Here is a 15,264-nt window from a genome sequence, read left to right on the forward strand (position 1 = left end):
CAAATGTACTGGTCAAATCAGAGGCCTGCAGCCCAAATGTACTGGTTAAATCAGAGGCCTGCAGGTCAAATGTACTGGTCAAATCAGAGGCCTGCAGCCCAAATGTACTGGTTAAATCAGAGGCCTGCAGGTCAAATGTACTGGTCAAATCAGAGGCCTACAGGTCAATCTGGCATTGCTGGCACTGTCGTCGACGGGTAGCACTGCTTAGTCCCCCGTCCCCACCCCCAAAACCACTTAGTTTTGCTTGAATCACATGAATATACTCCATATATTTTGATATCCTTCCATTTTTTTCAAGAATGTAGAAACAAGACACATTGCCTACTGTAGGGAAGGACTAATGTACTTAAATGTCTTCACCAGACAGGGAAGAGGGATGAGGGTCTTGACTGGTTTTCTTGTTTTGGGGTTGTCTAGGGCCAAGTATAGTAAGTGTGTCTTAAGTCTTCAGAGCCCTGTGTAGTAAATGTGAAAACCACCTTCATGCAACAGAATTAAACTTATTAGCGACCCCAGAAAGCGATTTCTGTTTTCCTTTGCATACATATGAGTGGACTCATAGATCCTGTGTGGTCTCACTTTCATTGTGGTTAACATGGCTACTAAGTGGGAGACTAACAGAGTTGTGCAGAGATGCCTACACTATGAGAGGCCGTGGGAATGAAATCCAATGAGCTAACGGCAGATCCAGGTCTCCTAGCTCATACCCACTTGGGATAAATATTTCCAAAGGAGAATGGTGGCTGAAATCACCCACGCTATTTAAGTAGTTATTTTCTTCTTCTTCTTCTTTTTTTTTGTTCCAAGCATATACAGTTTAGTTTTTATGACTTAAATGGATTTGAGGAGACTCTACTGTATTCAAGTATATAAAAGGAGACTACGGATACTGATCTATCACCAGTTGATGTTATATCAATACGTGCTACGGTCTAAATGTCTATATCCCTCCCAGAATTCATTTGTTGAAATCCTGACCTCCAGGATGATGGTATTTGGAGGTGGGGCCTTTAGCAGGTGATTAGGTCATGAGGGATCTGACCTCATGAATGACATTAGTGCCCTTATGAAAGGGGCCTGAAGAGAGGTCCCTTGTCCTTTCCACCACGTGAGGACACAGAGAAAAAATGGCTGTTTATGAAATTGGTAAGTAGACTTTCACCAGACACCGAATCTGCTGGTGCTTTGATGGATTTCCCAGCCTCTAGCATCATGAGAAATAAACTTCTATTGTTTAGAAGTTACCCAGTCTATGGTATTCTGTTCTAGCAGCCCGAACTGACTCAGACAGTATGGATTGCAACTGTGAATTATACACTGCATTTCACACGAAACCATATCGTTCTTCACCGATACCAGCCTTTTACATTAACACAGATGCAACTATGTACACTAAAGAAAATGTCACTATTTCATGAAAAATTTGTTGCTATTAAATTTAACATTCAAAACGAGCTTTTTTGAATAATGCTTAATGAATGCTCAGTTTTAATCATAAAAAGACAATTTAGATTATTTGTACTTTGACGCAAATGCCTGCCTTCAAAAACAGCAGTCTTTTTCATAAATGAGGTAAATGGGTATTTTCAGAGAGGACTATAATAAAACATTTGAATCTGTAATAGATCCGTCTTGTTTTTGTGAAGTGGATGCTTGCCAATGGGCAAGGTTAAGAAAGGGAAAAGGCCATAAAGGACAAAGTTCAACAAAGCCACGTATTAAAACTTACTGAACATCACTCTACAGATGCTACGTGATTACCTTTTCAATGGTTCCAGTCATAGGAGCTAGGGGGCCTCCCTGAGTTCCTTCAGGGCTCACAGAAGATAAGTATTTGGGCACTGGAATGTCAATCTCAACACTTCCTTCCTAGAAACAGAAAATAAACTGAAAATGGAATCAAGATCCTATCACTATATTTTTACTAACATACCTGAGGTAACTGTTCCCCACTATTTGTTAAATATTAGTCATCATGGCTGGGCGCGGTGGCTTACGCTTGTAATCCCAGCACTTTGGGAGGCCAAGGCAGGCAGATGGCTTGGGCCCAGGAGTTCGAGATGAGCCTGGGCAACATAGTAAAACCTCATCTCTTCAAACAAAATTAAAAATAAAAATTGACTGGGCGCGGTGGCTTACGCTTGTAATCCCAGCACTTTGGGAGGCCAAGGCAGGCAGATGGCTTGAGCCCAGGAGTTCGAGATGAGCCTGGGCAACATAGTAAAACCTCATCTCTACAAAAAATACAAAAATCAGCCCAGTGTGGTGGTACGCACCTATAGTCCCAGCTATTCGGGAGCTGAGGCAGGAGGATCACTTGAACCTGGGAGGTAGAGGCTGTAGTGAGCTGAGACTACGCCACTGCACTCCAGCCTGGGTGACAGAGACTCTGACTCACACACACACACACAAAATTAGTCACCATTAATACCAGGGTTCTACTCTAGCTTTATGACCTTGAGCAAATTATTAAACCCCTCTCAGCCTTGGTTTCCAATTGTAAAGAGGTAACGGTATACATGCCTCACAGTATATTAAAAGATTTAGGCCAGGTGCTGTGGCTCACGCCTGTAATCCCAGCACTTTGGGAGGCCGAGGCGGGTGGATCACGAGGTCAGGAGATTGAGACTATCCTGGCTAACATGGTGAAACCCCGTCTCTACTAAAAAATACAAAAAATTAGCCGGGCGTGGTGGCAGGCGCCCGTAGTCCCAGCTACTTGGGAGGCCAAGGTAGGAGAATGGAGTGAACCCGGGGGGTGGAGCTTGCAGTGAGCCGAGATTGCGCCACTGCACTCCAGCCTGGGTGACAGAGCGAGACTCCATCTCAAAAAATAAAATAAAAATAAAGCATTAACTGTAGACCATAAGTAGCCACTGTCTGGAAGCCATTTTCAGTAGCACCGCCACTCTCAGATGCTCAGTATGCTAGAAACTGGTTTTAACACACATATATTATGTCATTAATCATCACAACAGCTCTATGAGGAAGGTACTGTTATTAATATTCTTTAGAGGCAGGGTCTTGCTCTGCCACCCAGGCTGGAATACAGTGGCACAATCATAGCTCACTGCAACCTTGAACTCCTAAGCCTATTAATCCTCCTGCATTAGCCTCCTGGGCAGCGAGGATTACAGGCACACACCACCATGCCTGGCTAATGTTTCAAATTTTTTGTAGAGATGGGGTCTCACTATGTTACCCAGACTGGTCTCAAACTCCTGGTCTCAAGCAATCTGCTTGCCGTGGCCTCCCAAAGTGTTGGGACTACAGGCACAAGCCACTGCACCTATTATTATTACTGTTACTGCTGCTACTATTACTGTTTATAGATAGGAGAACTAAAGCCCAGAGAGTTTAACAGCCAACGTCACACAGCTGTTAAGTGGCAAGGCCAGGATTTGAACCAAAGCAGCTTCACATTTTAGAACTTGTGCTCTTCACCATTCCATCATACTGCCTCTATCATCATATTACTACAGTACAATTGGCTATGGAAAGGAATGCCTGGCAAAGTGGGATCATCCTCAACTCCATATATAGTAGTTTACTTACTAGACTACCAAAGGAATCTCATCACAAAGCCTGTGAGGCCACAGCATATTTGATAATGCATTATCCTCCTCTGCCCGGGCAGAAGGTTACAGACTCACTGGCCAGCAGGCTCCTAACCAAAACCATGCAAAGCCTGCCTCGGCTCTGACTGTCAAGAGACCACCACTAATGCCATCCACCTTCCTACTGTCCACCTTCCCCACAAGGAACATCTGGTCCACAGACTCCTCTCAGTGGTCACCTCCTCCAAAATCACCAGGATTCCAGTTGTCAGGGTGATGGTGGGTGGGGAAAAGTGTTCAGACATCAAAGCCCTGAGACAATACCACCCACTGAGCAGGGAGATACTCTTTGACAAAGAAAATGTAGGATTTGTTTCAGAATTCAGGAAGAAAATGGAAATGTGTCTATCAATGAGCATCTGTGTGAACGAGAGAAGTGAATGGGAAACTAGAGAGGGCAGCAATTCAGCAAAGAAACACAGAATGGCGAGGGAAACTGAGGGAAAAGGGTCACAGCAATGGTCGAAGGAAGCTGGATCTTTCTAATCTCTTTCAGTGAAATGTCTCAGGTCAAACAGTTTTTTTCCATGCCCCAAGAGTGATATTATAAAGAAGAGACATTACCTTGGAAAATAGGTAAACAGTGTTTTCCAGGATAATCAGCTTAGCTTTACTAGCAACTCCATTAACAGAACATTTCAGGTAAGTGCAGTCTTCCTTGCTGTAAAGATCGCCAAGGACCTGGAAAGTTTTATCTTCAATCTGAAAAAAATGAAAAATAAGATCTTTAAAATAAATGAACAACTCTACAGAATTAATAAGATCAGAATCAATTCTTCACTATTGGTGGTTTTAAAACATAAAATATGTCTTAAACATATATATATATTTTAAAAAGTCATGGAACTTTTCCCCTATTTCTAATCAAGATACTTCATATAGAAATGACAGGAAGATAATCAAAAGGGGAAAAAAGTTATATAACTTATCCATAATGCTATAGATTAAGGTTCATGTAAATATATAAAGATAGCACTAAAAATATGAAACAAAAATACAAATCAAGTTATGCAAAATTATTAAAATTCATTTGCATATATTACTTTTGTAATACAAAATTATTTCTGAGTATTTGAAGTCAAATTTAGTTTTCCTGTGCCAAAGTCAGTCACCAAAAAGAAAGCCAGAACCACATAATTAGACGATATTCTTTTATCAATACGTAGGCCCAATTCATGGGTTTCAGTTATGATTTAAGAACATAAATTAGCTGGAGATTGGCCATAATTTTCTCACTTTAAGAGACCATATGCCAAAGAACAAAGTTCACAATGTTTCAAGGAAGCTGATAAAAGGACATGGAACCTTTCTGTTTTAAAATTTCCCCTAGGTAAAAACTCCATTTAAATCTCTCTATAGTCTTCATTTCAATTCCCACAATGCTAGTATAGAAGTTAAATGGCTATTCTTTTCAAATATATTACGTAGACTAAGGTGAAATAGGTCATACTGCAATATTTATACATTGGTTCTCATCTATCCTAAGTTAAATATGACACTTTACTATATTTTGTAACCTACTAAAACAGCCATTTGAATGTTTGTGGAATTCTTAGGACAAAGGTTAGATTGGAAACTATTTTGTTTAAAGAGTCATGAAAACACATTTTAAAATTGTGAATGTAGTTCCATGAGCAGATTAGAACAAATTGGCAATCTACTTTACCAGCTACCATGGGATAAGAAATCATCTCAAACCAGAGGCATTAATATGAATTATATAGCCCTTATACGCAAGTAGGCAGACTTTCCATGGTTTTTCTGAATCTCAGAGAAAGAAAATCAATGTGTCTCAAAGTGTTGGGAGGTCTAATACATACCACTGACAAATCTATTCTGCAGGATTTGATATCTCTTAGCTCATATTAAAAATGAGTTATTCTATTTCCTGAAGTTGTACCTTACTATAGGAATTTGATTGAATTCCCACTTTTTAAAAACCATTTAAGCATTCCATTTTGCCAATGTAACAGTCTTCTTCTAATTGAGGATTACCATGAACTTTACACTGGAGGTTCTCAAAATATGACCTGTGTGTTCCCTGGGATCCCTAATACCCTTTTAGGGCATCCGCAAAGTCATAACAAGACTAAGAAGGCCAGGCATGATGGCTCAGGCCCATAATCCCAGCACTTTGGGAGGCGGAGGTGGGCGGATCACCTAAGAGGTCGGGAGTTCGAGACCAGCCTGACCAATATGGTGAAACCCCGTCTCTACTGAAAACACAAAACTAGCCAGGCATGGTGGTGCATGCCTGTTATCCCAGTTACTTTGGAGGCTGAGGCAGGAGAATCACTTGAACCCGGGAGGCAGGGGTGGTGGTGAGCTGAGATCACGCCATTGCACTCCAGCCTGGGCAACAAGAGCATAACTCCATCTCAAAAAAAAAGATTAAGGTATTGTTTTTAATAACCTCATTCTCTCATAAGTACACAACGGAATTTTCGAGAGGCTACTGAACGTGTGATAATGTTATCACTGTGATGACTAATGGAATGTGTACTTGTGATTAGGTTTTAAATTTTTTTCAATTTATCCTACAACTCAACAACAACGATAAAACAACCAGATTAAGAAATTGGCAGAGGACTCGAATACAGATTTTTCTAACAAGATACACAAATGGCCAATAAGTACATGAAAAGATGCTCAACATCATTAGTCATTATGGAAATGCAAGTCAAAGTCACGGTGAGATACTACTACCTCACACTCATTAGTATTGCTATTATAAAACAAAAAAATAAAACCCCAGAAAATAATAAGTAGTGGCAAGGATGTGAAGAGACTGGAGCCACTGTGTACTGTTGATGGGACTGCAAACTAATGCAGCTGCGATGGAAAACACTATGGCAGTTTCTCAAAGAATCAGAATCACCATATGATCTAGCAATTCCACTACTGGATATATACCCAAAAGGACAAAAAACAGGGTCTTAAAGAAGTATTTGTACACCCCTGTTCATAGCAGCATTATTCACAATAGCCAAAAGCTAGAAACAACCCGAATGTTCATTAATGGCTGAATGGATAATCAATATGTAGTATACACATACAACAGAGTATTTTTCAGCCTTAAAAAAAAAAAAAACAAAAAAACAGGAAATTCTCACATATGCTACACCATGGAAGAACCTTGAAGATACGGTGCTAAGTGAAATAAGCCAGTTACAAAAGAACAAATACCACATTATTCCGCTTTTATCAGGTACCTAGAGAAGTCAAATTCATCGAGACAGAGAGTAGAATCGTGGTTCTCAGGGGATGGGGGAAAAAGGATGGAGTGTTACTGTTTAATCAGTGAGTACAGAATTTTAGTTTCACAAGAAGAAAGTAGTTCTGGATATGGATGGTTGTGATGGTTACATAACAACTTGAATGCACTGAATGCAAATAGTTAAAATGGTAAATTCTATATTATGTGTATTTCACCACAATTAAAAAATAATAATAAATTAGTTCTTCTCAGTTAAATTGTCTAAATGGTAAATATCAAGAGATATAATTAACACAAACAAAAGTGCTCTGGTGGGTATTTTAAAGAGTGTACAGGGTTCCTGAGACAACAAATTTGAGAGAACTGCTGCTTTTGATGTAAATACATGCACATACTTTAGGGGCTTGTGAATGTCTGATTCGAGCTTTTGCTTTTTGCCAAGTTTTTATTCTTAAAGGAATAACAGCCCAACTGAGTAAACAATCAGTTAGAAACTGTATGGGGGTAATTTCCCCAAACTGGGTCTGAAATAAAAGCATAAGATATTCTCATAACTACAGTCATAATAGTCAAAGGCTTAAGAGAAACCACAGAGTAAAAAAATACCCTATTCAGTATAAAAGAGGTCAGATTCAGCTCTGCACTGTAGAACAAAACCAGTAAGGCTTACCTGCATGCTATAAGACCCATCATGGTTATATGTTACAGCTATGGCTACATCTTTACAGAAAAAGGGAAAAAAATGAAGAAAAATTAGAAAACATTCATTTATTTAATAACTGAGATATAACGAATCTTACTCTCAACCTGAAGACAACCAACTATTCAAAGGAAAGTCAACATCTTTGAACTTCTTGGAAATATTTTGTTAGAAAAGCATCTGTCAAATTAGTACCAATAAAGATGACTTTCAAACTTTTCTTTTTTAAAATGGAATTTCAGAGGTTTTATTTTCATTTTTATTTATTTTTTAAGACAGAGTCTCACTCTGGCTGGAGTGCAGTGGTGCAATCACGGCTTACTGCAGCCTTAACCTCCTGGGGTCAGGTGATCCCCTCACCTCAGCCTCCCCAGTAGCTGGGACTACAGGCGTTCCACTATGCCTGGCTAATTTTTTGATTTTTTTTAGAGATGAGGTTTCACCATGTGCCCAGGCTGGTCTTGAACTCCTGGACTCAAGTGATCCATCCGCCTGGGCCTCCCAAAGTGCTGGAATTACAGGCATGAGTCACCACATCCAGCCTTGAGTTTTAGATATTTTAAGGCTGTCAAATATTTTACATATTTTTCCCTCAACAAAAAGGCTGCAGTATTATGATTTTAAAAATGCAGGCCAGGTGTGGTGGCTCACGCCTGTAATACCAGCACTTTGGGAGGCCAAGGTGGGCGGAGCACGAGATCAGGTGTTTAAGACCAGCCTGACCAACATGGTGAAACCCCATCTCTACTAAAAATACAAAAATGAGCCAGGCATGGTGGCACACGCCTGTAATCCCAGCTACTCAGGAGGCTGAGGCAGGAGAATAGCTTGAACCTGTGAGGCGGAGGTTGCAGTAATCCAAGATCGCACCACTGCACTCCAGCCTGGGCGACAGAGCGAGACTCCATCTCAAGAAAAAAAAAAAAAAGCAATGAATTGGTAAAGAGAAGTTTTTGGTTGAGAATGGCATCTGCCACCTGATCACCTCTGTCATCTTGACTCACTAAATCTCTGAGCCTTGATTTTTCCGAGTCATTAAATGGGTATAAAATGTAATAATTATTAAATAAATGTGAAAATGCTTTATAAATGGTAAGACTACACACACCTAATAAATTTTCATGTTACAGGCCCATCTCACTTTACTGCACTCTGCAGACACTATGTTTTTTACATACTGAGTTTGTGGCAACACCATGTCAAGCATATTTTTCCATCAGCATGTGTTCACTTTGTGTCTCTAGGTCACATTCTTGTAATTCTTACAATATTTAAAACTTTTAAATTATTATATCTGTTATGGTGATCTGTGATCTCTGATATTACTACTATATAATAGTTTTACGGTGCCTCAATCTGTGCCCATGTAAGATAGAGAACTTCCTCAATCAACACTGTGTGTGTTCTTACTGCTCCACTGACCAGCCATTCCCCTGCCTCTCTCCCTCTCTATGGGTCTCCCTATTCCCCGCGACACTACAATATTGAAATTAGACTAATTAATAACCCTACAATGGCCTATAAGTGGTCAAATGAAGAGTTACATGTCTCTCACTTTAAAGCAAAAGCTTGAAGTGATTAAGCTTAGCGAGGAAAGAATGTCAAAAGCTGAGATAAGCCAAAAGTTAGGCTTCCGATGCCAAACCACCAACTTATGAATGCAAAGAAAAGTTCTTGAAGGAAGTTAAAAGTGCTACTCCAGTGAACACATGAATGATAAAAAGGTGAAATAGCTGGGCTGGGAGCAGTGACTCATGCCTGTAATCCCAGTGCTTTGGGAGGCCAAAGCAGGACTGCTTGAGCCTGGGAGTTTGAGACCAACCTAGAAAACATAGCAAGTCCCCATCTCTAAAATAATAATGATAATAATAAACACTGTGAAACAGCCTTGTTGCTGATATGGAGAAAGTTTTAGTGGTCTGGATAGAAGATCAAACCAGCCACAACATTCCCTTAAGCCAAAGTCAATCCAGAGCAAGGCCCTAACTCTCTTCAATTCAATTAAGGCCAAGAGAAGTGAGGAAGCTGCAGAAAAAACACTTGAAGCTAGCAGAGGCTGGTTCATGAGGTTCAAGATAAAGCAGAAAGTGCTGATGGAGAAGCTGCAGCAAGTTATCTAGGAGATCTAGCTAAGATAATTGACAAATGTGGCTACAAAAAACAACAGACTTTTAATGGAGACAAAACAGTCTTCTATTGGAAGAAGATGTCATCTAGGACTTTGATAGCTGGAGAGGAGAAGTCAATACCTGGTTTCAAAGCTTCAAAGGACAGGCTGACTCTCTTGCTAGGGGTTAATGCAGCCAGTGACTTTAAGTTGAATTAAATGCTCATTTACCATTCTGAAAATCGTAGGGCCTTTAAGAATGATGCTAAATCAACCTATGCCCTATAAATGGAACAACAAAGCCTGGATGACAGCACTTCTGTTTACATCATGGTTTACTGAATATTTTAAGCCCACTGTTGAGACCTACTCAATAGTGCTCAGATAAAAAAGATTCCTTTCAAAATATTATCACTCAGTGACAATGCACACAGTCACCACCCAGCAGCTCTGATGGAGATATACAAGTAGATTAATGTTTTCATGACTGCTAACACAACATCCTTTTTGCAGCCCATGGATCAAGGAATAATTTCAACTTTCAAATCTTGTTAAGAAATATATTTTGTAAGGCAATAGCTGCCATAGATTGTGAGTCTTCTGATGGATCTGGGCAAAGTAAATTGAAAACCTTCTAGATGCCATTAAGAACATCTGTGATTCATGGGAGGAGGTCGGATTATCAACATTAACAAGAGTTTGCAAGACGTTAATGACTCATGGATGACTTTTAGGAGTTTGAAACTTTAGTGGGGGAAGTAACTGCAGATGTGGTAGAAATAGCAAGGGACCTAGGATTAGAAGTGGAGCCTGAAGATGTGACCGAATTGCTACATCTCAACAATACTGCATACTGCAGAGAAATCTTTCATGAAAGGAAGTCACCTGAAGCAGCAAACCTCCTTGGTGTCTTATTTTACAAAATCTGCTACAGTCACCCCAAACTTCAGCAACCACCACTCTAAATCAATCACAGTAATCAACACTAAGGCAAGACCCTTCGCCAGCAACAAGATTACAACTCACTGGAGGCTTAGATAATCATTAGCATTTTTTTTAGCCATAAAGCATTTCTTAATTAAGGTATATACATTGTTTTTTTTAGACATAATGTTATTGGCACACAATAAACTAAAGTATAATATAAACATAACTTTTATATGCATGAGGAAACCAAAAACTTTGACTCACTTTATTGCAGTGGTCTGGAACCAAACCTGCAATAACTCCAGAGTATGCCTAGATTACGTGAGTATGGAATTGGTTGACTATCTGAGGAGATGAAAATCTAAAGTTTTGTGGAGTAGAGTATATAGGTCAAAATCAATTTGTCTGCTTTTGATACTTCAGTACTCATTTTGATGCTGCCAGCTCACATCTGTTTCCAGCCCCAACGTTCCTTCTCCAGGTGACCTCTGATTATTATTATCATTACCAGCTGGATGCTCCATTGATGACTTAAGATGGACAGAGGGGCCAACCAATCTTCTCCCTCTACCTTCTTCTCCTCCAGACCTGTGAGCTCCCTGACTGGCACCCCGATGCTCCTTGTCATCCAGGCTTAAAACCTGTCATCCTTGCCTCCTCCTCTTTGCTTTCCACATGCAACAGTTTCCACTGCTGGGTTCTGTGAAACATGGCCTCTAGTAGCAAAGTAAGAATAGCTTGCAAGTCTTGAATACTTAAAATAGTTGGTCATTCTCACTGAAGTCACTGGAAGTTGCTTCTGCTTTAGACTCATAAATGTTTCTGGCATCTTATTTTTTTTCCTGTTTAAAAATTTTTATTTTATAAATAGGGACAGTTACTACAATGCTACCAAATTCTTCCCTGTCCTATGCATCTCTTCCGTCCATTCCTACTGCTGTACCCTGACTTGGGCCCCACTGCTTCAGGCCTGGCTGAATCTGAGGAGGTCCTCTGGGGTGTTCCTGTTTCTCATCTCAATACTCAGAGCTGATGTCCTGACCCCATTCCAAATACTTCGCCTGATATTGGAGGCCCCAACCTCTTAGTCTTATTTCCTACCATTCTCCTCCATGGACGGCCTGATACTCAACCCAAATGGGAAAGTGGGACAATTAACATTCCCTAGGCCGTGTATGGTGGCTCACACCTGTAATCCCAGTACTTTGGGAGGCCGAGGTGGGAGGATCGCCTGAGATCAGGAATTGGAGACCAGCCTGGCCAACATGGTGAAAACCCATCTCTATTAAAAACACAAATATTAGCTGGGCATGGTGGCATTCACCTGTAGTCCCAGCTACTTAGGAGACTGAGGCAGGAGAATCGCTTGAACGCGGGAGGCAGAGATTGCAGTAAGCTGAGATCACACCACTGCACTCCCGCCTGGGCAACAGACTGGGCCTCTGTCTCAGAAAAAAAAACCCAAAAAACCACACACAAAAAAAAACATTCCCCATGTATGCCCCCAGCTTTCCCTGCACTGTGCTCTATGCTCACACTTCTCTTTTACTACGCTGCTGGTGCCCTGCCACAGCACAGAAACCTCACTGCCCATTCACATCAGGCTCACTGTCCTTGGGAAGAGTCAGCCTGGGCAGAGTAAATTCTCCCTCCTCTGAACATTTAGCTTTCTGCATACAAAACACCCACTATGATTCTCCTCTCATCCTGGTTTATAAAGAGTGATTTTCCTCTCTATCAGTTGTTTCAGAAAAATTATCAAAATTAAAATGTTCACAAAAGTCAAATACTAAAGTACAAGAACTCCAGGGCCCACACTCTTGGCCACTATGCTCTCCATCTTCTCAACATACACACTTCCAAATGGCAAATTCCTTAACAGAAAAAAAGCAGGGACAAAGACATTTCCTTCTCTTCTCCACATCACTTGGCATATCTATTTTATCAAAAACTTTGTACTGAATGTATGAATGAATAAAACTTCTTCACCCTATATCATGTTGACAGGCTTTAACTCTTCTTATCACAAAGTGTCTCCAATTACACCACAGCCATTTTCTTTGAATTTATAAAATATGACATGTATTTAACTGGCACGAATGCCAACAGATCACAGTAAAGACACTACCAAAAAAAACTCCTACCCTAGATATCTCTTGTCACCTACAAGAGAACCTTAAATATCCTCTTACACATTTAATAAGGTATGCAAGTGTGGCACTTGCAGTATTCGGTCAGCACATGGATCCTGGAGTGTGGGTTCAAATCCCAACTCCACCAATTACTTTTAGTGTGACATTTTGGAAAATTACTCATCTCTCTCAGCCTTGACCTTGGCTTAGAGAGATTAGTAATTTATAAAGTTCACACTAATAATAACACCAATCTCATTGGCCAGTTCTGAAAATACAAATGAAATAATCTTTGGACAATGTTTAATACAGTAACTGACATATACCAAATACTCAATACATTTTAGCCATTATTATCATTGAGATTGGGCCGGGTTCTGTGAAACATGGCCTCTAGTAGCAAAGTAAGAATAGCTTGCAAGCCTTGAATACTTAAAATAATTGGTCATTCTCACTGAGTTCACTAGAAGTTGCTTCTGCTTTTGACTCATAAATGCTTCTGGTATCTTTTTTTTTTTTTTTTTTTTGAGACGGAGTCCTGCTCTTCTGGTATCTTATTTTTTTTCCCCTTTTAAAAAATTTTTATTTTATAAATAGGGGCAGGATCTCACTATGTCACCTAGGCTGATCTCGAACTCCTGCCCTCAAGCAATCCTCCCACCTTGGCCTCCCAAAGTGCTGAGATTACAGGTGTGAGCCACTGTGGCCGGCCTGGTCTCTTAAGCTTCCTATTTCATGCATTCTATTTAACTGTGGTCATGGCTTATTAGCATTTTTTTGGAGACTTAGCAATATAACATTTTCTGAAAGCTGTTACATACACACTTGGATTATTTTCATAGAATATTGCCAAAAGGATGTAGTGAACAGCAATCATGTTGGCTTTTCAATTATGTACTCATTTTTTAATGAAAATATTTTTTAATTCCAAAAAACACAGCATACTTCCAATCAGTGCTTGCTGCTTTAGTGATGAGCCATGCCAAATAACACAGTTGGCTTATATGAATTACAATCACATATGTAATTCTTCTGTTTAATTCAGGTTGAAGAAGCCAGTGAAACTTTACCGCTTTTGATACTTGTATTTAGCATATAGGAGTCTAGAGTAAGATACTTCCAGATTTGGGAGGCTGTATTTCTTAGGATGAAATGAGCATAAATGGATGGGTTAACCATTTGCAGAATGCTACTATATAAAGGATGTTTGCAAATTTTCGTTATAAAGGCTTGACAATATGCCCAATGCACTTAAGGCAATGACCATCTAGGCTCAGAAGTGAAAAATAACTGAAGAGCTGTAACCCAATAAACTTGTGTGAACAAAATATTTGTTACTTGCTGGGCACGGTGGCTCACGCCTGTAATCTCAGCACTTTGGGAGGCCAAGGTGGGCGGATCATGAGGTCAAGAGATAGAGACCATCCTGGCTAACACGGTGAAACCCCGTATCTACTAAAAATACAAAAAATTAGCCGGGTGTGGTGGTGGGCACCTGTGGTCCCAGCTACTCTGGAGGCTGAGGCAGGAGAACGGTGTGAACCCAGGAGGCGGAGCTTGCAGTGAGCCGACATTGTGCCACTGCACTGCAGCCTGGGCAACAGAGACTCTGTGTCAAAAAACAAAACAAAAAAAAATTGTTACTGAGTTAGTGTCTTCATAGAGGTGAAGTAAAAAAGATTTTCCTCTGTCCAAGGAAGATTCTGTGATCAGCTGACAAAAGTATTCTGCCCTACCTGGGAGGCATATTTTTATAACAGAACTGTCACAGTTCAATGACATCTCACATTCAAGGTCAGCCAGGACTCTGAGCTCTGACTCCACCCATTGGGCTTCCCACACAAACTGTCTTACAGCAGAAGGGATACAGTGACCAGCTATCAGAGAATTCTGGTCCTGCTGCTACACTGCTCCAGCCAGAAGTTTATAAACTGCCTTCTGGCTTAAGCATCAGCTTCTTTTGACTTCAGTTAAAGAAAGTCAGTCCCTAAGTTGAGTCATCTCAAATTAGCTGACAATCAAAAATCAATTTTCTATTGGAAAACTGGTGGAAATAGCCTAAGAGTCAATGTCACAAAGAGTGGGTGTGAATCCTAGCTTGGCCACTCTAGCCTTGACTAAATTACTTCACTTCTGTGCCTTATCATCCATGCTTTCATCATCCATACATGGGTATAACAGCGACTCCTCCTCATTTATGTTGTGAAGATAAAAACTTATATGAGATAAGGCACTTAATAAATTATAGCTCTGCAGTGACCCACTTCCACTTGAACCCCTGAAACACTGCCTGGGCAGTGGGTAATCGTCCCTCTCTGACATAGTTTTGAAAACTGTTTTTCTTTTTTCTTTTTTTTTTGTGATGGAGTCTCGCTCTGTCGCCCAGGCTGGAGTGCAGTGGCGCGATCTCAGCTCATTGCAAGCTCCGCCTCCCGGGTTCACGCCATTCTCCTGCCTCAGTCTCCTGAGTAGCTGGGACTACAGGCACCCGCCACTACGCCCGGCTAATTTTTTGTATTTTTAGTAGATACGGGGTTTCACCGTGTTAGCCAGGATGGTCT

At 40.5% G+C, this 15,264-nt stretch overlaps 1 protein-coding gene across 2 annotated transcripts in view; it reads right to left on the reverse strand.

The window, feature by feature from the left end:
* Positions 1–15,264, reverse strand: part of MCCC1 (methylcrotonoyl-CoA carboxylase 1 (alpha)) — an 81,805-nt gene that overhangs the window by 1,910 nt on the left and 64,631 nt on the right. For both annotated transcript variants that reach the window (XM_011945785.1, XM_011945786.1), the window contains 3 exons: positions 7,508–7,557; positions 4,185–4,322; positions 1,765–1,872 (listed from right to left, as the gene is read on the reverse strand). In XM_011945785.1, the coding sequence (XP_011801175.1) occupies positions 1,765–1,872; positions 4,185–4,322; positions 7,508–7,557 (296 nt within the window). The remainder of the gene's footprint in view (positions 1–1,764; positions 1,873–4,184; positions 4,323–7,507; positions 7,558–15,264) is intronic.

This window comes from Colobus angolensis, unplaced genomic scaffold, assembly GCF_000951035.1.
Source record: "Colobus angolensis palliatus isolate OR3802 unplaced genomic scaffold, Cang.pa_1.0 Scaffold245, whole genome shotgun sequence".
Classification (NCBI taxonomy): Eukaryota; Metazoa; Chordata; class Mammalia; order Primates; family Cercopithecidae; genus Colobus; species Colobus angolensis.